General features: G+C 44.0%; 1 protein-coding gene across 1 annotated transcript in view; it reads left to right on the top strand.

Annotated features, from left to right (window-relative positions):
• wrap73 (WD repeat containing, antisense to TP73) overlaps positions 1 to 24,534 on the top strand; it is a 51,778-nt gene extending 27,244 nt beyond the window's left edge. The window contains exons 4-12 of the mRNA XM_072478036.1: positions 7,403 to 7,475; positions 12,912 to 13,015; positions 13,919 to 14,005; positions 14,710 to 14,844; positions 19,328 to 19,405; positions 20,343 to 20,448; positions 21,354 to 21,479; positions 22,621 to 22,812; positions 22,965 to 24,534. Of these exons, the coding sequence (XP_072334137.1) occupies positions 7,403 to 7,475; positions 12,912 to 13,015; positions 13,919 to 14,005; positions 14,710 to 14,844; positions 19,328 to 19,405; positions 20,343 to 20,448; positions 21,354 to 21,479; positions 22,621 to 22,812; positions 22,965 to 23,074 (1,011 nt within the window). The 3' untranslated portion in view covers positions 23,075 to 24,534. The remainder of the gene's footprint in view (positions 1 to 7,402; positions 7,476 to 12,911; positions 13,016 to 13,918; positions 14,006 to 14,709; positions 14,845 to 19,327; positions 19,406 to 20,342; positions 20,449 to 21,353; positions 21,480 to 22,620; positions 22,813 to 22,964) is intronic.
• Positions 24,535 to 25,636: the final 1,102 nt, after the last annotated feature.

Here is a 25,636-nt window from a genome sequence, read left to right as displayed (position 1 = left end):
GAGTGAACTGAATTGGCTGAAAATGGTATTTGTGATGTTGGGGACCTCTGAAGGAGGCAGAGATGGATCATCCATTCTGCACTTCTGGCTGAAGATTGTAGCAAATGCTTCAGCCTTCTCTCTTTCACTGATGTGCTGGGATCCCCCATCATTTGAACATTGGTATAACTCTGGGATGGAATTGTGTATACCTGGGTTAAATATATGGCTTGTACCCAGTGAGCCTGCCTTCTATTTTGGAAGGGGAGAAAATCAGTTGGTTATCTCTCTTTTTTTTTTTCCCCTCCATATTTTAGTTATTATAACCCTTAGCTCTCATTGTCCAGGTAATGTCTCCAGTGGTGCCAGGCACACTCTAGTATTTTACCCCAGTAGTTAATGTTCATCTTTGAATCTTGGTAGGGGGAATGACCATGAGCTTTGGCTTGCACAGCCTGATCCTGCACGTGTATCTTTCCATGTTCCAGCAAGTGCGCTTACTGTCATCTTGGCTGAGATATAATTGAGCAAAGGCCAAGGATTGAGCCTTCCAACTTGCATGAACACACAAACTTGACAGGCAGGTAAAGACCAGCTGATTTGAAATCATAGAATTTACAGTGCAGAAGGAGGCCATTCGGCCCATGAGTCTACACTGGCCCTTGGAAAGAGCACCCCACTTAAGCCCATACGTCCAACCTATCCCAGTAACCCCACCTAGCCTTTTTTGGACACTAAAGGGCAATTTAGCATGGCCAATCCACCAAACCTGCACCTCTTTGGACTGTGGGAGGAAACCGGAGCACCCAGAGGAAACCCATGCAGACGGGGAGAACGTGTAGACTCCACACAGACAGTGACCCAAGCCGGGAATCGAACCTGGGAACCTGGAGCTGTGAAGCAACTGTGCAAACCACTGTGCTATGTGCTGCCTGCTCCAAAGTCCACAATTGGGGTGGGGGCTGGGCGATTTGACTCCGCCAATCAATAAGATCATGGCTGACCTGTTTGTGGCCTCTACTTCACTTTCCTGTTTATCCCCCTGTTATCGTTTACTCCTTTATCAAAATTCTACCTAACTGAGCCTTTGCTCCATCTCCATTGCACCCACTGAAACTCCATCTTACAAGGGAGAGCCTTAATTTTTAAACTGGCCCATGGTTCTAGACACTCCTCACAAGAAGAAATATCCTCTCTGCAACCACACTGTGGATGTGATAATCTTCGTTAAAATAGTTTGCTGTGGAATGTATACTTAATCCTGTAAAATCCCCTGCTGACAGACATGGCTATGCAAAGAGCCCCTCTGACCGAGCTGAGTGTGGTATACAAATTGAAGGCTATTTGAGCAGCTTTAAAAAAAAAAAAAAAAAAAATGTTTTTGAACAGTGGTTATCAACATTGCACCTGTTGGAATAATTCAGCAACAGTCGTTGGTGCCAACCAGCTCTGGAGTATGATTAGCCATCAAACCAAACTTGAGTTTTTAAAAAGGTACAAATTCAAAATGGCCCAGGTTTTGCAGTGGTAATGATGGCAAAATTATCAACATTCACTCTCATTACTCTGTTAAAACGTTACAGCAGCTTCTGGAATCCATACATGCACAGAGTAATGTGGAAATCCAAGATTTAAGTTTTTCACAGGATGTGGGTATCCCTGGATAGGCCACCATTTTATAGTCCCTTTCTAATTGTCTTTGAGAAGATGGTGATGAACCGCCATCTGGAACAGATGCAGTTCATGTGTGAAGGAAGTTCTAGAATCTTGACCCAGTGGCAGTGGAGGAACTGCAACAGAGTTTCAGGTCAGGATGGTGGGGTGTGGTGTGGTGGAGAACTTGCAGGTGATGGTAATTCATTGCATCTTCTGCCCTTGCCCTCCCAAGTGCAAGAGGTTGCAGATTTGGAAGGTACTGCTGAAGGAGCCATGGTGAGTTGCTGCAATGCATCTTGTATATGGTACCCACTGTCACTGGTTTTCCACATTACTCTGCGCATGTATGGATTCCAGAAGGGAGTAAATGGTGGCTTCGTAGCACAGTGGTTTCTTCACAGCGCCAGGGACCTGGCTTTGATTCCCGGTGTTATGGGCCAGGGTTTAGAGAACCCCAAAGTGTATCATGAAGTTCACCTGACCCACAACTTTTAATAGATTGTGGTATGGGGAGCACACGGCCCACTCTACAGGTGTGGTACAGCAGAAATGGAAAAGTATTTTTTAAAGCAAATCAATGTTTATTCTATGAACTCAAGTTAACCTTTTTAAAACATACAGTGAACATCTTAACAACTATTAATTCAAATACAACCCCAAAGACTACAGCACTAAGTAATCCTTTAAGCTTTCCTTTTAACAGCCATAAGACTTAAAAAAAGAACTTTTAACAGAAGCACATCGGTTAAAGTCACTACTGAGAGCAGTTATTAGTTTTAAATCGCCAAAGGATCGATTTACGGTTTTTAGATTACAGAGAGAGAGAGACTCGTCCACCTTCTGGCTGTGACTGCAGCTATCCAGCTCTGAAAACAAAACTAAAACGCACCCTGCAGCAAACAGCCTAAAACGAAAGTAAAAAGCTGACAGACAGCCCAGCTCCACCCACACTTTGACATCACTGATAAACAGCCATTTCTTCAAGGTACATTTCTTAAACACCCATTTCTTAAAGGTACTCTCACATGACACCGGCTTGGATCACTGTCTTTGTGGAGTCTGCACGTTCTCCGTGTCTGTGTGGGCTTTCTCGGGGGTTCTCCAGTTTCTTCCCACAAGTCCTGAAAGACGTGCTCATTAGGTGAATCGGACATTCTGAATTCTCCCTCCGTGTACCCAGACAGGCACCATAGTGTGGCAACTAGGGGTTTTTCACCAACTTCATTGCAGGGTTAATGTAAGCCTCTTGTGACACTGATAAAGATTATTATTATTAAATGTTTGCGATGGGCAATCAAGGAAGCTGCATTGTCCTGATGGTGTTGAGCATATTGAATGTTGTTGGAGCTGCAGTTTTCCAGATAAGTGGAGGATATTCCGTCACACTCCTGACCTCTGAATTGTATCTTCTAGACAGTGGACAGGCTTTGGAAATTCAGGAGGCGACCTAACTCATTGCAGAATTGCCAACCTTTGACCTGCTCTATTAGCCACAATATTGTTTGGCTGATCCAGTTCAGATTCTGGTTAATAGTAAATCCCAGGATGTGGATAGTGGGGGATTCAGCAATGGCAATGCCATTGAATGATGAGGGAGATGGTTAGAACATGAAGATGATCAGTGCCTGGCACTCATGTGGCACATGTTGCTTGCCACTTATCAACACAAGCCAAATGTTTTCCAGGTCTTGCTACATACGAACATGAATTGTTTCAGTATCTGAACAGTCACAAGTGATACTGAATGTTGTGCAATCACTTGCTAGCAAACATTCTCACTTTTGACCAGTGTCTCGGAGGCAGCATAAATGATAGCTTCTGATCTCAAGCTGGCTTTCGCATCACTTGCAATGGTCCGGACATGTCTTGTTTAAATGATATTTGCAGGACATCTTTTAAGTTGATTATCTCCAATTTACCAGTCCTAATGAGCCCCAACAGTAAAGATTCCCTTTAATTAATGTCTCCTTGACACTTGTCCTAGTATAGCTCCATTACGTTCAATAGTGACTGTATGCAGGATGCTGGCACATGTGGAACTTAAATCCAAGTTCTTCCTATTTTGCCAGATCAAACGGTCCAGTCCAATTTACTCCAAAACATAACGAGCAAGATTTTTCAGTGGCGCTTGCCACTCACCTCAAAAGAAGATGACCACCAAAGATCTTGGTGGTGCAGGCTTCCTTTTTTTACCAACAGTAATTTAAAAAAAAAAAAAAAATTGAGTACCCAATTCATTTTTTTCAATTGAGGGGCAATTTAGCGTGGCCTATCTACCTACCCTGCACATCTTTGGGTTGTGGGTGCGAAACCCACGTAAACATGGGGAGAATGTGCTAACTCCACACGGACAGTGACCCAGAGCCGGGATCGAACCTGGGACCTCTGAGCTGTGAGGCAGCAGTACTTACGACCGCTACTGTGCTGCCCTACCAACAGTAATTTTAAGATGATTTATAGGCATGTAGCAGCAGCTAACCGCAGTATTCTTAGACAGCTGACCAAGTTAAAAGCATTTATTCTTAATAAAAACTTTTCAGAGCAAAATAAACTATCTGATTTTAGATAGCAGCTGAAATATCAATATAAACAATAAAAATACCTTTCTTTATGTGGAATTTTTCATAATGAAGGGGTTTGCCATTCCTCAAATATAAAATTAACTTCTCTGGGCAAGTGAGGGTGTAAAGAAGCCCACTTGATTGGCACGCCATCACCTCACCTGAAACATTCACTACCACCACCAATGCACAATGGCGGTCGTGTGTGCCAATACAAGAGGCACTCCATTCCACAGCACCTTCAAAACCTCGACTTGGAAGGGCAGCAGATGCATGAGAACACCACCGAGTTCCCCTCAGTGCCATACACCTGTCTGATTTGGAACTATATTGCCTGTCCCCGGGCAATAATTGGGAATATCTCCCTTTTCCCTCTGTTGAGCTTATAACACAAAAAGAGACCAAACTGCCCCAAAATCCTCATGATCCTGTCAAAGCTTCCAACAGGTCCAAAATATACAGCAGGAGATCATCCACATACAAAGAAACTGTGCTCCTCGAGACCCTAAGCGCTATTTCCAAGGGCTCAATCGCCAGGGCAAAGAGCAGCGGGGAGAGCGGACATACCTGCCTCTTCACCCAGTGTAACCCAAAGTACTCCGAACTGACCTTGTTAGTCCGAACCCCCTCTACGCACTGTATACAACAACTAAACCCACTCCATGAATCTCTGCCTAAACCTTAACTGCCCCACACCTTGAATAAGTATGTCCACTCCACCTGATCAAAAGCTTTGTCCATGTCCATCGCCACAATCACTTCCACTTCTTGGCCCTCTGAGGGCAACGTAATTACATTCAGTAACCTCTGGACATTCGTCGACAGCTGCATCCCCTTCACAAATCCCGTCTGGTCCCCACCGATCATCCTGGCACCCAGTCCTTTATCCGTGTTGGCAGTACCTTCGCCAACAGCTTTGTATCGGCATTCAACAGAGAAATTGGACAGTATGACCCACACTGCTTCGGGTCCTTGTCTTTCTTTAAAGTGAGCTCTACCCTCACCATCGACTCGACCATCGACTCAGTATACATTTCGACTTATAGGGGCTCCATCTCTGACCCAAATGTCTTGTAGAACACAGTTGGGAACCAATCCAGACCCAGGGCCTTTCCCACCCGCCTGTATCGATCCCACGCAATCCATTACCTCCCTCAGCCTGATCGGGGACCCTAGTCCCTGCGCCTACGCCACTTTCTGGAACTCCAGCCCATCCAAAAACCGCCTCATACCCTCATCCCCCACCGGAGGCTCCGAGCTGTACAATTTCTGGTTTAAAAAGCCTCAAACGCCCCATTCGCCACCTTCGGCTCTGTTACCACTGTACTCGTCCCAATTTCATTTGCCGCCCCAACTGAGGCACAAGCATCCTGCTAGCTTTCTCCCCATATTTATATACTGTACCCCTGGCCCTGCTCTGTTGTCCCGCCGCCTTTCCCGTGGACACAAACCCAAATTGCAACTGGAGCTTCTGTTTCTCCTTCAACAGCGCCGCCTCAGGCACTGCTGAGTACCTCCGGTCAATCCTTGGAATGGCCTCCACCAACCGCAACTTCTAAGCTTGCTCCCACCGCCTTGAGATCGAATCCCCCCCCCCCCCCATTTAGCACTGTCAGTGCTTCTCACAAAGTGCTGGAGGAAACCACCCCAGTCCTACTCTGCTCCACACGGTTCCGGATAGTCACCCCTACTTTATTGCAACCCCCCTTATCCACCAATAACACACATCAACCTCCACTGCGGCCATTGGGGATTCCCCTTTGCCACCCGCATATCCATCCAATGCAGGGCATGGTCAGATCACCGAATACTCCAATCCAACCACCCCCATCAACAGCTCCTTGTCCAGGACAGTTAATCCGGGAGTACACCCGGGGGAAGTGAGAGAAGTACAAAAATTCCTTCGGCTTCTCAAACTGCCACAGGTCTGTCCCTCCCATGCATTCCATAAACCCCAACAGAGCTCCTTTGCCATGACCGACACCTCGGGGACCTGGGACACGACCAGTCCAGCACTGTATCAAATCACCACCCCCCCCCCAAAATAATCAGCCGGCACGTGTCCAGTCCGGAATCCATGTCAAAACCCGCCTCAAGAACTCCATATCGTCTCAATTTGGGGCACACACATTCACTTGCATTGCAGACACTCCCTCCAACTCATCACCAATCTACCCCCAGGATGTGTCACTGTATGCCCCACCTCAAAAGCCATCCCCCTCATCATCTTATCCAACCCTGAATGGAATACCTGCCCCACCCAGCCCCACAATCCAGAGATTATGCCTCCTGGAGTGATTCTCCAGGTCCTCCACCTTCTCCCTCAGCCACTTCTGGCCTTCCGCCACGAGCACCAGCTCTGCCTCCAATGAGATCAACTAGTCCTCATGATCCACCACCAGCTCTTCCACCTTCTGGAACTCCAAACTCTATACCTCCAGTCTTTGCTCCACTCTCTTTGTAGCCACCCTGATCAGCTCTTCCGCTGTAGCCAGGTCCTCCGAGGCCTCTTGCTTCTGCTGTTGCAACTTAGAATATAAAAATCCACCAATTGCTTGGTTGACCACTGAGCTGGCATCGTCGTTCCAGAGCCCTCCACCATCCTTCCCTCTGTTGTACTTTGAAAGTCCTCTCGGCCAGACTGCTCCCCTTGATCGTTACACTCCTCATTCGATAAGCTATAAACAGGCCCCACCGGAGGAGAATTGCTATCTCACTGTTCATGCACTTTGCACCAGCAAACACCTCTATATCGGGTGAAAGGACCAAACAATTCCAGCTCGAGTAGGATCCACCAAATGTGCGACCACTCACTCGATGGCTGCCACCGGAAGTCCCCTTTTCTTATTAAACTTGTTGCAAATGATTAGCTTCAATAACTTGTAACAAACTTATGAAAGGGTCTTTAAAGTTGGGCTGCTTGAGTTGAGAGAAATGGTAGTCATTATAAAAAGTCCTGACTGAGGTAGACATGACTGGCGTCTTTAAAAATGTTGCATTTTTGACCAAGTTGTACATTTAAGGTTAATATTTTAATGGGTTGGGTGCTGTAAGTTACATGTAATTTCAGCTGCTGAGAAGGGATTTGTTCAGTATGGAAGCCTGCAGGCTGGCGCGGATTCATTTCGGAGGTCAGGTTTGGGTCGGAGTTGCATTCTATGCTTGCTGCTGCGACAAAATAAATAAACGTTTATCTCTCTCAACAGCTGAGAATCACCGTCTGGTCATTGTGCACCAAATCAGTGTCTTATATAAAGTACCCCAAGTCATGTCAGCATGGTAAGTTGACGAGCAGCCTGCTTTTGAAGGATAAGTATGAATTAAGTAGAATTGAGAAGGATGTGTTGTAAATTGTTTATCGATGCTGATTATACCTGCAGCCCTCTGCCATCATTATTTAACTTTGCTTCCATTTGCGTAACAATTCAATCCATTTTGTTTTGTGGGGGCAAACCAAAATGTTTGTTCAATGAGATCTGTAGAAAAAGAATAAAACTTGAACCATTTCAGACAATCCCCCTGAATCCTAATCCATGCTATCACAAAACGATGCGATACTTCTGTCTGTCTACAAGGTTTTTCTTCTTGCAACTTTACTGATAATCAGGCTGCTTTTTTGAGAAAAAGCATGTCCCATCAGAAGGAGAAGATTGAGTGCATGCCTGTACTGGACGCCTCCTACAGATTGGCTACATGTTGGGATTGGTAGGGATGAGTGAGGGAATAAGAAGTGTTGGCTTTTGGAAGATGTGATGAGCAGAAGGTGGTTGTAAACCATTATATGCAGTATCTACATCACAGAACCAAACCATCCGGCCCAACTGGACTTTGCCTGTGTTTATCCTCCACACTAGTCTCCTCTCACACTCTTCATCTATCGGCATATTCTTCCGTTCCTTTGTCCCTCAAATGCATAGCTAGCTTCCCCTTAAATGTATCTAGACCAGTTTCCTCAAATACGTTGTAGAATGTTCCTGAGCAGGGGAAGTGGGACATCAGGCAGGATACTTTGTGATCTCTCTCTAAAAGATTTGAGAGACAGGCTTGGTTGTGGTGTCCTCCATCATTCAGTAGACTTGCTGACAGTTTGTAATTTTAACTTAATCTGCCTGACTCAACTATTAGGCGAGGTGTAAAATGAGCAGCCAGTCCATTGGTTCGTTTGCTGGAAGAGTACCCCCTCGATGCCACAGCTTAGACATTCCGAGCCAAAATTGAGTAACATTTCAGGTTTGTGAGACTTTCCAGTGGCAGGTATAAATTGAGCGATCGCATGAAAGGTGGCTCTCGTGTAAGAACTTCGACTTAAGGACGTTTAACAACAAACAGACACCAAAAGTACTCGTAATCCCCCAGACTAACCCTCCATTGACCACACTGCCCAGCAGGATGGGAAAAAATCAGCCGCCCAGCCGAAAAGCCAGCAAAGACAAGGAGAGAAACCTAAGCCTCTGAGCAGGGAACTGCATGTGAAGGCACAGAACCGATGAGGGTCAACGCTGCAGAACTCGAGATATTGAGACTCTGGTCAAAAAGAAGAAGGAGGCATATGACGTACATAAACAATTGGGATCAAGTGGATCCCTTGAAGAGTATAGAGATTGTCGAAATAGAGTTAAGAGGGAAATCAGGAGGGCAAAAAGGGGACATGAAATTGCTTTGGCAAATAATGCAAAGGAGAATCCAAAGAGCTTCTACAGATACATAACGGGAAAAAGAGTAACTAGGGACAGAGTAGGGCCTCTTAAGGATCAACAAGGGCATCTATGTGCAGAGCCACAAGAGTTGGGTGAGATCCTGAATGAATATTTCTCATCCGTATTCACGGTGGAGAAAGGCATGGATGTTAGGAAACTAAGGGAAATAAATAGTGATGTCTTGAGAAGTGTGCATATTACAGAGGATGAGGTGCTGGAAGTCTTAAAGCGCATCAAGGTAGATAAATCCCCGGGACCTGATGAAATGTATCCCAGGATATTGTGGGAGGCTAGGGAGGAAATTGCGGGTCCCCTAACAGAGATATTTGAATCATCGGCAGCCACAGGTGAGGTGCCTGAAGATTGGAGAGTGGCGAATGTTGTGCCCTTGTTTAAGAAGGGCAGCAGGGAAAAGCCTGGGAACTACAGACCGGTGAGCCTAACGTCTGTAGTAGGTAAGTTGCTAGAAGGTATTCTGAGAGACAGGATCTACAAGCATTTAGAGAGGCAAGGACTGATTCGGGGCAGTCAGCATGGCTTTGTGTGTGGAAAATCATGTCTCTCAAATTTGATTGAGTTTTTTGAGGGGGTGACCAAGAAGGTAGATGAGGGCAGTGCAGTAGACGTTGTCTACATGGACTTTAGCAAAGCCTTTGACAAGGTACCGCATGGTAGGTTGTTGCAGAAGGTTAAAGCTCACGGGATCCAGGGTGAGGTTGCCAATTGGATTCAAAATTGGCTGGACGACAGAAGACAGAGGGTGGTTGTAGAGGGTTGTTTGTCAAACTGGAGGCCTGTGACCAGTGGTGTGCCTCAGGGATCGGTGCTGGGTCCACTGTTATTTGTGATTTATATTAATGATTTGGATGAGAATTTAGGAGGCATGGTTAGTAAGTTTGCAGATGACACCAAGATTGGTGGCACAGTGGATAGTGAAGAAGGTTATCTAGGATTGCAACGGGATCTTGATCAATTGGGCCAGTGGGCCGACGAATGGCAGATGGAGTTTAATTTAGATAAATGTGAGGTGATGCATTTTGGCAGATCGAATCAGGCCAGGACCTACTCCGTTAATGGTATGGCGTTGGGGAGAGTTATAGAACAAAGAGATCTAGGAGTACAGGTTCATAGCTCCTTGAAGGTGGAGTTGCAGGTGGACAGGGTGGTGAAGAAGGCATTCGGCATGCTTGGTTTCATTGGTCAGAACATTGAATACAGGAGTTGGGACGTCTTGTTGAAGTTGTACAAGACATTGGTACGGCCATACTTGGAATACTGTGTGCAGTTCTGGTCACCCTATTATAGAAAGGATATTATTAAACTAGAAAGAGTGCAGAAAAGATTTACTAGGATGTTACCGGGACTTGATGGTTTGAGTTATAAGGAGAGGCTGGATAGACTGGGACTTTTTTCCCTGGAGCGTAGGAGGCTTAGGGGTGATCTTATAGAGGTCTATAAAATAATGAGGGGCATAGATAAGGTAGATAGTCAACATCTTTTCCCAAAGGTAGGGGAGTCTAAAACTAGAGGGCATAGGTTTAAGGTGAGAGGGGAGAGATTCAGAAGGGCCCAGAGGAGCAATTTCTTCACTCAGAGGGTAGTGAGTGTCTGGAATGGGCTGCCAGAGGTAGTAGTAGAGGCGGGTACAATTGTGTCTTTTAAAAAGCATTTAGATAGTTACATGGGTATAGAGGGATATGGGCCATGTGCGGGCAACTGGGACTAGCTTAATGGTAAAAACTGGGCAGCATGGACTGGTTGGGCCGAAGGGCCTGTTTCCATGCTGTAAACTTCTATGATTCTATAACTTCCAGCGCAGATTCCAACGCTGATGGACAAATTGACGTGCTTCATCACCTCAGAGTTCCAGAGACATAGGAAGGAGATGAGAAAAGACCTCCTGGCAGCCATCAAAGCGTCAGTGGAGGCCACGACTGCCCCCATGATGGAAGCAATGGACAATATGGAGCAGAGGCCCAAGTAAAGATGACATGGGACCTCTAGAAAGCCACCATGGACCAAGGGGATCAGATCGAGGCTGAGGTAGTGATCCTGGTCAAGACCCAGAAGGGGTTGGGGGTTGGAGAGGAGATACATTATGGTCAGCGGATCCCTGGAAGGGGCCCCTGTAATCTTGGTAAATATATACGCCTTGAACTAACATGTCACAGAATTTGTCAAAAAACAATGTGGACAGGAACCATGTCAGGTTTGGCTTGAGAATTGAATGCCTTTACGGAGCAGGTGAGTGGTGGTAGTAGACCCTTGGAGATTCACTCTCCGGGAGAAAAATAATTCTCCTCCTCCCACATGCACAAGGCCTACTTGCGTATAGACTTTGTTGTCGAAGAGAAAAGGATGCTTCCAGGTGCAACAAAGGTGGAATACTCCACAATTGTAATCTCCAACCACGTGCCACATTAAGTGGACATTAGTTTGGATATGGACTAGGCCCAACGCCCCCACGGAGGCTGGATGCAGCTCTCCTCGCCGATGAGGAATTCTGTACAAAGATATCCCAAGCCATCAACAGTTGTGTAACCTGTAACCAGAAAGGGGAGATTTCGCCCTCCACGTTCTGGGAGGCACTGAAGGCAATGATCAGGTGCAAAATCATAGCTTACAGAGTGCTTGGGGACAGGAAAGAAAGGGCAGCCAAGCAGTGACTGATCGACTCCATACTGGAGGTGGATCGGTGGTACTCCATGACCCCACTGGAACTGCTGGCAGACAGGAAAAACCTGCAGATTGAATTTGATCTGCTCTCCACCAGGAATGCAGTCCATCAGCTCTGCTAGGCACCGGAGACTTCCACAAACATGGAGGTGAGGCCAATGGATGAGACCAGGTGGAAATGGAAGGAGGAACTGGACATGGCGATAGGGGGAGGACTCTTAATTGAGACTCTGCACAGGATCAACTCCTCCACCTTGCGCCTGAAAGCCTAATGCAGCTCAAGGTGGTGTACAGAGTACACCTTACTAAGACGCGCATGAGTAGGTTGTTCCCAGAGGTGGAGGAGTCAGGTCAGGGGGCCCTGGCCAACCACACCTACATGTTCTGGTCCTGCCCCAGACTCTGGACTGCCTTTTTCAAGGCCATGTCCATGGTTGGGATCGAGATGGAGCCGTGCCCTTCTGTGGCGGTCTTCAGAGCATCCAGAACTCGGACAGGAAAGGGGGTGGATGCCCCGGCCTACGCCTCACTGATTGCTACGTGGAAGAAGTTGACAAACCTATTTGCAGACCTGTTCGCAATTGGCAACTAACTGGAGGGGGGAGGGATAGGAAGGGGGGGGCAGAGAGCACCACCTGGATGAAAGGGAGCTTGCGTATAGCAGAGAAGAAACTGGGAGGAAGGTCATTCGCAGGAGGAGACAAGGATCCCTGCCCCACACATGTTAAACCGGGAAGGCGGACCATCCTAACCTCCCTCGAGAACTCTAGGGAGGAACAGGAACCCCCTCCCCCTGCAAAACAAATGTAATTATTAACAAGGTAAAGAGTTATGGCAGTAATTGTAAATACGTATGTAAAGTTGTACAGAATTCTTACTACTAAATGTTTAACAAAAACCAATAAGAACACTTTGGGTGGGGCGGGGGGGGGGAACTCTTATGATACACACCTAAGTAAATGATAGCACCGGGACTACTGTCACAGAGGCTACTTGCGTTAATGTTATTGTTTTGGGTATTAGTATTGTTTTGATATTGTCGTGCAACGTTTTGATATTGAGTGCAAAAATTCTAATATTTTTAAAAAACCATTCCGAATTGTCTATGTCCATGGAAGTGCCACCAGTAATGGAATAATATTGGGGGGATACAAAGAATTATTTGGAAGTTGTCTTTTTTAAGGTTATATTAGAAATGTTAACCCTCAAATGACTTTAGTTTAACCATTTCAACTGCAGATGATTGGGTGGAGGATGTATTTTCCTGTGTGACTTCTTTAAAATCTTGTTGGCTTTGACAATCTAATAAAATACCACATTAAATGCTTCGTTGTGACCTTAGGGATGGATTTCACCAAAGATGGGCACTACATGGCGCTGGCAGAGAGACGGGACTGCAAGGATCACATCAGTATCTTCGTGTGCAGTGAATGGCAGCTGATGCGGGTAATTAACTTTATACATAACTTTTTAAAAAACATACAGTTCCCCATTGAGAATGGTGTGACCCAGTACTGACTCTTGCACAGTGTGCTGTTCTGGAAACTTACCATTGAAATCATGCTTGATTTCAGGAACTTCAAAAAAGTGCACAATGCCCATGGAATGCTGTTATTACAAGCACTAACTTGCTGATAAACCAGCAATGATTGAGGTGAAGCGTTTCCAGTGCTCCAGTGTTGGGAAATGAAACTTTTGCCATTCAACTCCCCAAATCCCTTCCTCTCTCTGCCCACAACCAATTACTTACAGAATGGGTTAGGTGGAGATTAAAACTGCTTTTTATATTGCTCCAAATTAATCAACTCCTCTTGCATCAATGGGAAATCTACAATTCCTTCCCTAGCCATCTAAGCAGGACTGTGAATCTGTGCATTCCAGGAACTGTGCTTAGATTGCAGCCAGTATCTAGATTTCCACGCCAATCAATCGGAACTAGATTTGACCTCGCCTCAAGAGACCGAGAGAGATCTCTGTAAGCCAATATGCAGCTTGCCTCATTGTGCCCCCCAGTTCTATTCTCCCACAAGTGGAAACATCCTCCCAGTCTCTACCCTGTCAGGTCCCTCTAGTCTTGTATGTTTCAATAATATCACACCTAATTTTTCTAAACTCCAACGGGTATAGCGCTAACCTATTCTATTGTATGATGCAGCATTTTAATATTCCTATAATAAATCTTTGTGTTGCAATGTTCAAAGCCCTTGGGTCTTTAATGTAACTAATATTTGTCATCCTCTATTACTTTATAGTGGCCTGACATAAATTGTAAGTTAGGTCTCAGGCTTTTCTAAAATTGACTTGGTAGCTGTCTTTTATTCATAATCCTCGTGTGTGTAATTTGTTCAGCATTTTGAGACCGAGACCCAGGATCTTGCTGGTATCAAGTGGTCACCCAACAGCTGTGTGCTGGCAGTCTGGGATTCTTGTCTGGAGGTGAGCATTTAACAAGGAACACATAGCAGCTTGGAAGTTTTCTGTCTTTGAAATGTCAATTTTAAAATACAATTTGGAGTCCAAGGTGTTTATTGATTGACCAGACACCGGGATTGGCTTGTGGTACTATATGATGAGTTCTTGGACTTTTGTTAAGAGTAGAGATTCTTAAGAAGCTAAAATGAAGTCTGTTTGCAGACAATTGATATGTGGAAATGTGCCTAAAAGTACACTCTGGTAGATATAAATCGTGCAATAGCATGATTTGAACAGTGGGGTTCTCTTGGCCATCATTTATTCCTCCACCAACGTCACTTAATTACCAATTTTTTTGTTTGTTGTTGCTACTGCAACAAAACAATGACCTCACTGCAAATTCAATGCCATGCTTCCTAAATTACGTCCGTAGCTATCTTTAAAGTATTGGATTGGCTTTGGATGTCCTGAAGATATGATGCTACATCAAGGCAATATTTTTCTTTCAACATTAACTGAGGGTGAAGGGGAAAGATTCGCAGCACGACTATAAATTTCCCAATAGTTATCTATTGAAGAAAGTCAGAGCCAATCTTGTACAGCTCTCGATTCTACATGGAATGTTTCTTATTTCTGCGCCTTCTTTAAAAAAAGGTGAATGAAATTACTTTCTGGGATTGTTTATTTCTCTCCCTCAGTATTGAGTAAGCTTTTTTTATTCCTTCCAGTATAAAGTCCTCTTGTATTCATTAGATGGGCGCCTGTTGTCCATGTACAGTGCGTATGAGTGGTCTCTTGGTGTGAAGTCTGTTGCGTGGAGTCCAAGCAGCCAGCTTCTCGCTATTGGAAGTTATGATGAAAAGGTAAGAGAGCCAACCAGTAGACCGAGGCAGCAATTGGTTAAAACCGATGAAGGCAAAGGTTTGAATATTTTTCAGAAAAAGCCACAAACAAAATCTAGGGCAATGTTCCAAAGCGCTTCACGGGAGCACAATTAGACAAGAATTGACATTGAGTTGGGGGGAAAAAAGGGATAACTGGTGAGGTAACTAAAACCCTGGTCAAAATGGTGTGTTTTTAGCACCATCTAAAGACGAAAGGGTAAATGGAGAGGCAAAAATGGTTTCGGGATGGAAGAGACCGAGGTGATTCATGGTGGAGAAGTATAAAATTATTCAAAACATCTATCCACCAAGATTGCTTAGAATCCTTTTCTGACCTAGTTCCTTCAAGTTTTTTCAAGTTACAATGCTGACACTTGCAGGATCGCCGAAGGTGGCAATACTTTGATTTTGGCTTATAATTGAAATTGTGCTGGCTGAAATCAGTTCTGAAACAGCACCTATATATTGCTTTTGTGGGTTTTTTTTAAAGCCCCATGATCAATTTGTAAGCTGCATGGTTCTCAGTCAGGCAGTAGATAAAGATAAACTTGGTGGAAATTTAGAAACTGTTGTCGAGAAGACACTGGGCCATAACTTGGAGTTCCCCAGTGTCAGATTTGGGGGGTACACCAAAGATGGGCTGGAAAATCCCCCTCCGAGCATCTTGGGGAAGGGTTTGTACGGTAATTGCCCATGTTATGGGCCGGGGTTTAGAAAACCCCAAAGTATATCATGGAGTTCACCTGACCCACAACGTTTAATAGATTGTGGTATGGGGAGCACACTGCCCATTGTACTGGTATGGTACAGCAGAAATGGAAAAGTATTTTTTAAAGCAAGACTATGTTTATTCTATGAACTCAAGTTAACCTTTTTAAAACATCCAGTGAACATCTTAGCAACCATCAATTCAAATACAGCCCCCAAAGAATACAACACTCTAATCTTTAATAACTTCCCAAACAACGTCCAGAAGACAAAAGAAACACCTTTTAACAAAAGCACATCAGGCTTACATTCACTACTGAGAACATTTATAATTCTGAATTCACCAAATGATCAAGAGGTAGTCTTTTCATGGCAGAGAGAACAGCAGTACACCTGCTTCGTCTGGCTTTAGCTCCAACACTGAAAACAAAACCAAAAAGACACACACCCAATCTTTTCTCAAAGCGAAACTAAAAAACAGAGCCAGAGCTCAGCTCCACCCACACTCTGACCTCACTGCAGTAATATGAGCAGTCAAACATTTCTTAAAGTGACATTCTCATGACACCCAGTGTAAACATCCTCCTGAGCAATTACCCTGTGCTGGGGACCCTCAGAAAATGTGATTTTAAATCGCAAACTTTGGATGGTTCTGACTGTGTTACGCAAATAGTTATCCAGAAACAGTTGGAATTAAAACCACTTCTAACTTCTGGGTAATTATTGTAAAGACCCAAACTGCCTCCCTCCCTGCTTCCACAAGGGTCCCCACCCTGACCCCCAATATGATTTTACCTCCCTCCCACCATATGCTGGACCTCAAGATAGTTGCACTGCCTGGATCTTCCGGTCTGAGTCAGAAGGTTGAACGAGAAGGGTACAGTAGAAAATCCACATGGGTAATTGGGCATTGAATGGAAATCCAATACCTATCGCCACTGAGGAAGTTTCAGGCCTTTTTCGATTGGCAGTAGCCTTTCTGGGTCAGTAAGTGGACTATTTTTGTAACATGGGAACAGGAGAAGGCTGTTTAGCTCCTTAAGCCTGTTGACTAGTCAGTGAGCTGTGAATTTCTATATGGTTACATCACGCCCCGCCCCGCTGCGACGAACAGCTCCTCAAACACGGTCACAAATATCCCCCACCTTTTTCAAACTCCCCTGCTGAGCCCCTTAACTCCTACTTTATCTTCTCTAACCGCAGGAAGTCATACAGGTCACCCAACCATGCTGCTACCCCCCCCCCCCCCCCCCCACCCCCCCCGGTGGCGATGCCGACCGCCACTCCAGCAAAATTTGTCGCCGTGCAATCAGAGGCGAAGGCCAAGTTATCGGCCTTCTTCCTCTCCATGAGCTCCGGCTTCTCTGAAACCCCAAATATCACCACCAAAGGGTCCGGGTCCACTCCCTCCTCCACTATCCTGGCTAAGACCGTGAACACTCCCGCCCAGAATCTTCCCAATTTTTCACAACCCCAAAACATATGCGCATGATTCGCTGGCCCCTGCCCACACCTTTCACACTCATCTGCTACCCCCTGAAAGAACCCACTCATTCTCGCTCGAGTCATATGCACCCTGTGCACCACCTTAATCTGTATCAGGCTTATCCTTGCACAAGAGGAGGTCCCGTTTACCCTTCGCAGTGCCTCACACCGTACTCTCCAATTGATCTCCATTCCCAACATCCGCTTCCCTTTTCTCCTTGACCTTCACCACCCGCTCGCCTCCCTGCTCCCCCAGCCACTTATTCTTCCCTCCGTTTCCACATCTGGAAGCAGCAGTCGCTCCAGCAGGGTGTATCCCGGCAATCTAGGGAACCCCTTCCAGATCTTTTGTGCAAAGTCCCTAACCTGTAGATACCTGAACTCACTACACCTCAGCAGCTCTACCCTCTCCCTTAGCTCCTCCAGACTGGCGAACCATTCCTCCAAATACAAATCCCTCACCTTGACCAGCCCCACTTCTCTCCACCACCTGTATACACTATCCATCCCCGCCCCGGCTCAAACCCATGATTCTCGCACAGCGGCGTTAGCACCGACATCCCTTCTACCCTAAAATGCCTCCTCAGCTGATTCCATGTCTTCACCGTGGACTGCACCACTGGGCTCCCTGAATACCTACTTGGAGCCATTCGCAATGCTGCCGTCACCATAGTCCTCAAACTAGGCCCCTTACAAGATACCTCCTCCATCCTAACCCACTCTACCCCTTCTCCTTCCCACCACCGCCGCATCTTGTCCATATTCGCCGCCCAATAATAATCCTTCACACATTCAGACTGATTAAATGGATACCTGATTTAATGCTCTTCCAGCAAATTAACTACAAGATTTTCCTCTAAGAATTAGTCTGAACCTATGTTTGGATACACCAAAGTCTTTCCAATGAGGAAGCCCATTCTGCCCATCTCTCCATCAATCCCGATTGATACTAAGGTACTCCCTCTGGTCATTGCAGCATCTAGCGAACTCTTGGAATTATTCCATGGTTCTTTCTGTTTCAGGGATAAATATTCCTCCATCCCAAAATTAATTTTCACCAATTTGACAATGGCATCTTTGACTCAGTTGATGGCACTCTTGGTTGCAATTTCAGAAGATTATTGGTTTACATCCCACTCCATGACCACACAAACATCAATGCTGATATTTCAATGCAGTACCCGGGCAGTGCTACACTCTTGAGGTGCCATCTTTTAGATGACATGTTATATCTATCCACTCAGGTGGACAAAAGACCCAATGCACTATTTCAAAGAAGAGCAGGGTAGTTATTCCTAGTGTCTGACTGATATTTATCCCTCCACTAATATCTTGAAATACTAGTTACTCATTATTACACTGCTGTTTATGGGATTCTGTGTGGAAAATTGGCTGCTACATTTCCTATTACACTTCAAACAGTACTTCACTGGATGCAAGGCATCCTGTGGTCATAAAAAAAACACTTTATAAATACAAGTTTATTTTTGTGCTCTTTGTTTTGTGCTCTTCTCTATCGGTTTAATTTTTATGCTCTTTCGGTTTAATTTAAAGTGATTTTCTGGATTTATCTTTAAAACTCTTGTATAAAGTTGCCTCTTGGAGCCTTTCTCAATGCACTTCCTGTAATAAAATTAAATAGGGTAGACTGCCCACACACACGTTTCCCTTGATTGAATGAAGTCAAGGAGGCACATGGTGCTCATCTATATGTGACTAGTTGGGAAAATTAATTGTAGTGTGCAAACATGATTATTGTACAAGTGGAGCAAAGCTGCTTGCAAGGATTTGGACAAATTGTATTTGGATGGACAAATTGGCACCATGTGGGAGCCATTGTTGTTGAACAGCTGGTGAATTTTAAGTAATGCATCCTTTTTTAATGTTTAAAATGCAAGCAGATTTGATCAGTATCTTAAAGGGAAAGAAAATTGTCACTGAAAACAATTTTTCAGGTACTCGCTGACTTTTTTCCATTTTTAATTCAAGTTTACTATTCTCTACGAAGTAAAAAGCCATCCATCTGGTCTGGGCACTGTTAATAAGTTGTCTGATGCAACTCCTAATAATCTGTAGCCCTGGGATGTGCTTCTCTGACAACTTGACTTGTATTACTGTGTTTAAATTCTGCCCTGGATCCACCTTTTTTTTCCCCCTAAGAGTTGAGCTCCCCTTTTGAGATGTTTTGGCACTAATAATTGTGGAATGTTTTAGCTGAAGTATTTATTTGGAGTAGATTTTAATTTGAAATGATCATACCACTAACTAGGTAAGAATCATAAACCATGTAACATGGAGGAAGCTTGTGGAATTGGAACATCTCTCAACCATCAGAAACCCAAAAAGTGTAAGTTGGATTAATTCCTTTGTTTGTGTGTGTTGTTTGAAATGAGGGGTTACCATAACTTCCCTATGGGTTCAAAAGTTGTAGGTTTGAGCTGCAAATAAAGGCTTGAGTGCACATTCTAGGCAGACATTCTAATAAAGTATTGTGGGAAGTCCTGTATTATTATAGATGGGATTTATTGGTGAGATTCCCGTTACACAATCCATAGAAGAGCAGAGATGTCTTCTGTTATTTTGATAGCCAATACCAAACAAGAAATGACATCTTGTTGCTGTCCATGGTGTTGATGGTGGCAACATTTTGGATACACAAGTTAGTGAACTAAAAAAAAATTGTGTGGAGTACTTTGCTATTCTGACACAACGTGCTTTAAAATATCTTGTGACCTATTAAGCTACTGTAATTAGATGAGTCATAATAAATATATTTTACGGTCAATAACCAGTTTTAAAACCGAATTGTACTTGTGAGCTAGTTTTATAACCCAAGTCCTCAGTGCCTTGAGGCAGCAGTGCTAACCACTGCACCTCCGTGCTGCCCAGCTAGTTGTATTTTGATGTAGTGCCAGTAAAGTTTGTCCGATAGCTCAGATCCTTTTTCTCTAATATAATGTAATCTAGGATGAGTGAATGAGGCAAAGTTGGTAATTGAATCATGATGGTTGCAGAAGTCAACCTACTGTCTGCTGTAGGATCATTTGGTTCTTAAAGTCTAAGAACCGATCAGTTAGAATTTTGGGAAGTAACTGGCTCAGCACCCCAACCTGAACAAATAGGTACAGTAGCCCTTGCTTTTCATAGTGTCCAAGTTGTTTGGATAGCCTCTGTGTGCATCTATATTTTATCTTGCTGGTATTTAGCTTCAAACAGTGACTGACTAAAGAAAGCCATCATTACAAATGTGACCAAACCACAAACCATTCCCTTTCTGCCTGTAGGTTATCTATAAGGAGGTAGAAACCTGCCCACACCTGGGTGGAGATGGCCTGTCCTTTCCTCCAATTTCAACAGAAAAAAGTTCCTTATTCAACTCTGAGAGTAAATGTAAGTAATGGGGGGGGTGGATGTAGTAACCAGTTTATGCTCTTCTATGGCCTTGCTTAGAGGAAGGGACGTGTCAGTGTTATCCATTCAATGTTGCCTTTTTCACGTTTGAGATAGTTTGTTTATGTTGTCTTTTTAGAGCATTGAGGTTTCCTTTCTCATATTCAAAAAAGCTGCAGTTCTACAGTGACCAGTTACCATACAATACCTCAAAAGAGCTTAAGACGGCAACGGTTGTCGACATATTTCACAGTTGAGCTTAATCTATTTCCACCCAGAATTCACTTTAGCGAATTGTCATCAGCAGCAAAAATCCACCCTGATCTTTCTAATCCCCAACACCAATCCCAAGGTGCTGAGCAAAGAATTGTATTTGTGGATTGCAGCTGAACTGGTCTATGAGCCACTTGCGTGCCATCATTCTGCACTGTTGCCCAGTCACATCATTAAGCAGACCAGGGCAGAAACCAGATGAATTAGCAACTTTTCAGTACTCTTCCTGTTTAGTATCTGAGCTTGCTGCTCGAGCAAATGGACACTTCTAACGAAGAGCTTCCTTCTGCTTTCTGATTTTGGCTGAACGGTCACACGTTCATTTCATTTCCAGGTAAAATCAAAGTGCAAGTTACTTGAAGGGCTACAGGCTGAATGGCTGATTTCTTTGTTTTGCTAGGGCTGCTGTTGAGTTCTGCCTTTATTTCTTCTTGACTGAAGAACAGATAAATTTAACTTTAAAATCTGTTCATTCGGTAATCTCTTTTTAATGATTGAAGGATTAAAGGAATTTTGCCATTCTGATGCATTATTTTAAAGATCAGAGCACAAGATGGGATTTCCAGTGCCGTATTTGCTGGGGCCATTGTAGTTGGAACCTTGTCTTTACCGTACCGCTTTTTTTTTTTCAGATGAGATCTGCCAGCCTCCAGTTGATGTCCCTGTAGTGAAGCCTGATCCAGATCGAGCAAATCCCAAATTGGGTATCGGGATGTTGGCCTTCAGTCCCGACAACCAGTTCTTAGCAACCAGAAATGGTATGTTAATAAGACCAATGTGGTGGATTAAAGGTGGGCTGGTAGCTCATGATTTTGGACTTCAATCCACAATTCGGGCCATCCAGTTAGAATTGGTGTGTTGATATTTTTGCAGATGGGGATTGGAATCAATGCTGACTTTGCACACTGAGGGACCAATATATGGAATGGCAGTGTGGTAAGATTCAGCAGCATCACTGAAAGAACGAGGTGGAGACCTGACATCGCCTTGAAGAAAGGAGGGAAAGACTGAAGCAGAATTTTGCTTGGGCTGTTCCATGCCGACTCAATTGCTTATTTGTTACTGTGCTGGAAGCTTCATATGTAGAGATTTTGCAGCCTACAACTTTATTTCAGTATATTTTTGGACTAGTAACTTTCCCTACTGCTGTCCTCCTTGGCTGGTAGTTATAAACTTGGAATACTAAGTGCCTCATTCTCTGATCAACAAACATTCACACTGAACATTCCAATGCAAAATATCTCGTCCCCTTTTTTGATCTTCACACCGTAAGACCCTAAGATATCAGAGCAGAATTAGGCCATTCGGCCCTTGAGTCTACTCTGCCATTCAATCATGGCTGATGTGCTCCTCATCCCCATCCTCTTTTCCCCATAACCCTTGATCCTCTTATTGATCACTGTATCCACAAGAAGAGATGTTTCATCTGCAATATTCTCATGTGGTTTCTCAACATTTTATGAACCACTAATAACCCTCAATTGTAGAATTTTCATGTTGATCTTCGCCACATCAATGCAATGTCTTACTGATGTGAAAATTGTCCTCTTGGGTCTCAACTTTAGTAGATCATCCATTGATAAAATGTAGGTTACTTCTATTTTTCTTTAAGGGGAAAGCAATTAAATAAATGCAAGTAACCATTACAATGGTGCTTACTTCTAAACCCCACCACTACGCCCCTTAATTATTAACATTTAATAGTTTCTCCTTGTCACAGCCTCTTGGTAACTTCTACATCGGATATTTTTTGGTGCTTACTTTGCTACAGAGTTCTGGGCTGATGAAGTTGTAAGAATGGGAAGGAGTTCAGTGTTCCTGTTCCACAGGATTGCCCTCATTTATCTTGGCAAATAAAAAGTATGCACCGCCATAACTTTTTTTTCCTCCTCCTTCCAGATAACATGCCAAACACTCTGTGGATATGGGATGCCCAGAAGCTGAAACAGTATGTGGTTTTAGAGCAATTGTCTGCTGTCAAATCCTTCCACTGGGACCCATGCAGGGCCCGCCTGGCCATCTGCACTGGTAGCAACAAGGTGTACCTTTGGTCTCCTGCTGGGTGCCTATCTGTGCAAGTTCCAGCTGAAGGTAAGGGATGGGGAAACTGAGGGCTGAAGACTTGGGGACTGTATTTTATATTTTCTTAACTCATGGCAGAAACGGTTACTGCCCTCTGTGAAGAACATGTATTACAATTCTGTTTTCTGCCTTCTAACATCTGAATTCTGTCCTTTCTGTAGGTAATTTCCAGATTTTATCATTGCACTGGCATCCCAATGGAGATTCTCTAATGCTGCTGAGTAAAGATCAAATGTGTGTGTGCTATTTAGAAACGGCAGGTGAAAACTAAACATATTACACCAGGAGCTGGAGGGTGCAAGTGAACCAGAGTCTCTGCCATATTGCAATGTGTTCCTGTTGAGAACACACATTGTAGACTGACTGCAACAGTGCCAAATAATAATGAAATATGGTTGTCTTTTCATCTTGTAATGGAAACTTGTTGTTCAAAACCAAACAACCAATGTTAAAAATTTGCTTTTACAATCATTGTGGAGCATTTCAATAGCAAAACCATTTTTTTAAAAAAAGAAGAAAAAAATATTGGAGTTCGTATTCTACAGGATCTCATTTCTTCATTGAAATTTCTTTTGTTGCATTTTTAAAAATCCTTGTTCTGGTTTCTCAATTCCTTGTATCTGAAAACATCCTACAACTGAGGCAGAGCTGCTAGGTTATTCTTTGACATATGTCCACCCACTAATCCTTGATGAGCTGCAGGGACAGAACCTGCACGGTCGCACAAGTAGGGCAGCACGGTAGCACAAGTGGATAGCACTGTGGCTTCACGGGTCCCAGGTTCGATTCCCCGCTGGGTCACTGTCTGTGCGGAGTCTGCACGTTCTCCCCGTGTCTGCGTGGGTTTCCTCTGGGTGCTCCGGTTTCTTCCCACAGTCCAAAGACGTGCAGGTTAGGTGGATTGCCCTTAGTGACGTGACCAAAAAAAGGTTAGATGGGGTTATTGGGATAGGGTGGAAGTGAGGGCTAAAGTGGGTCGGTGCAGACTCGATGGGCCGAATGGCCTCCTGCACTATATGTTCTATTATATGCGTAGTAACAGAACTCTGAATTATCCAGAGACTGTTGACAAAAGTATCATAAATTGTAGAATTTTCTCTGGATTTAACCATTGTCGTGTCAACCTGAACATGCTCAACAAAATGAAGATTTGGGATCACACCGTTGAAAGTCAATGAACATAACGTCAAAGGTAAATACTTAATTGGCTGTAGAGTACTTAAACACATCAAGGATATGAAAGGAACTGCATGAAATGCAAGTTTGCTGAGGGTATCAAGTGTAGTTTTTCAAAGATTCTCACTTCATTGTTTGAAGTTCTGGACAGTCCCATCAAATGCAAACAACAGGTCACTTATTGATGTTTGTGGTACAGGAATAGCTTTAATGATGTGATGGAGGATTCTATTCATGAAACTTCACTGGACCCTATATTTCAGGAGATCCACTGATGCAATGAATCTTTTATTCCATAATTTTAAGTTAACACATTGTATATTACTGGACAAAACACAAGTGTGGGGGGATCATGTATTTTTTAAAGATTTAAGATTGAGCCCTTAATGCATACATTTGTAATTAAAGTTTTCGCTGTTCAAGTGCAGAAAATATTTTATTTTATACGGGCAGAATAGTATATTACTGAAACATGATGTCTCTGAATTTTTTTTTGAAATTTGTAGCATTGGATTTATAATTATTTGTTACTTTCTAATAAAATTTGAACCAAAATATGTTTGCATATTCTCTTTTTATGCTGTATGTAAATTATATTAGTGATAAGAGATCCAAATTTACCTTGTTGGGCACTCCGACCTGGCAGACCTTTGAGTTTTTACAAATAGTAGCAGATGGTGTATGTGCAGCCCAGCGTCTGAAGTTCTTCGGGCTGAGGACAAGGGCCCAATGCACGTTTGGCCGGGGGGGGGGGGAAGAGAGGAGGAGGAGAAGAAGAAGAAGAAGAGAGAGGAGTTAAACCCTGGATCATGTGACACAGGAGGGGGTAGTCACCATACTCCATGCTAGACAGGGAGATATCTCTAAGCAAACCAGGCAAGGAGTCACCAGTTGGAACCACTGGGGAGTGAGCAAAGAAAGAGACTCCAAGCAGCAAGTGCCTCAGTTGGTAGGCTTCAATTGGCGAGGGGTTGGGCAAAGCTCTGGATATCTGAGAAGACAGCAGACGGTTGGTGATTATGGGCTGCAGGCTGATGAGGCAAGTGTAACCCTTTGAAGTAGCTGTGTTCTGCTCAACGTGTTTGAAGAGCTGAGGTTGTGCTTGTGAGTGAGTGGTGGAGTGCAGACTTGGGAATCCAAGAGAATGGGGTTTGGGGACGAGATTGAAACCCTGCAAAGTAAGCTGTTGAAGTCCAAGTCTGAGTGATTTTTGGGAGAATTCCAAGGCTAGGTCTTGCACCGCGGTGAAGACTAGGATCCCTTCTGCAAGACAGTGTTTCAACAAGATTGGTTAACGCTAATGTTACTGACACTTGGGTGGATGCTTAAAAATCCATGTGATATGTCTTAGTCACATTTGCCATTTATTGTGCAGTATAGTCTGACCAGTTTGCTGGTTGTAATGAAAAATTGGAAAAATATGACATTTGAAACATGAAAGTAACACTGACAATGGCTGAGACTTAATGAAAGGGAGAAATCCCACAAAGGGTTAAAAGCAGCAGCTTGTTTGAAATGCAGACCGCTTCACAGCCGTGAAGGAAAACAGCTAGGAACAATTCATTCTGATTTACAAGTTAAAATGTCATTTGATCGACTCAAGTTCTTAAGTTATATGAAAGGGAACAGTTTTCACAATTATTTAAACAAGGAATTA

The sequence above is a fragment of the Scyliorhinus torazame genome, chromosome 16 (assembly GCF_047496885.1).
Source record: "Scyliorhinus torazame isolate Kashiwa2021f chromosome 16, sScyTor2.1, whole genome shotgun sequence".
Taxonomy (NCBI): domain Eukaryota; kingdom Metazoa; phylum Chordata; class Chondrichthyes; order Carcharhiniformes; family Scyliorhinidae; genus Scyliorhinus; species Scyliorhinus torazame.
The sequence above is the reverse complement of the archived record's forward strand: the minus strand, read 5'-3'. Positions and strand labels throughout refer to the sequence as shown.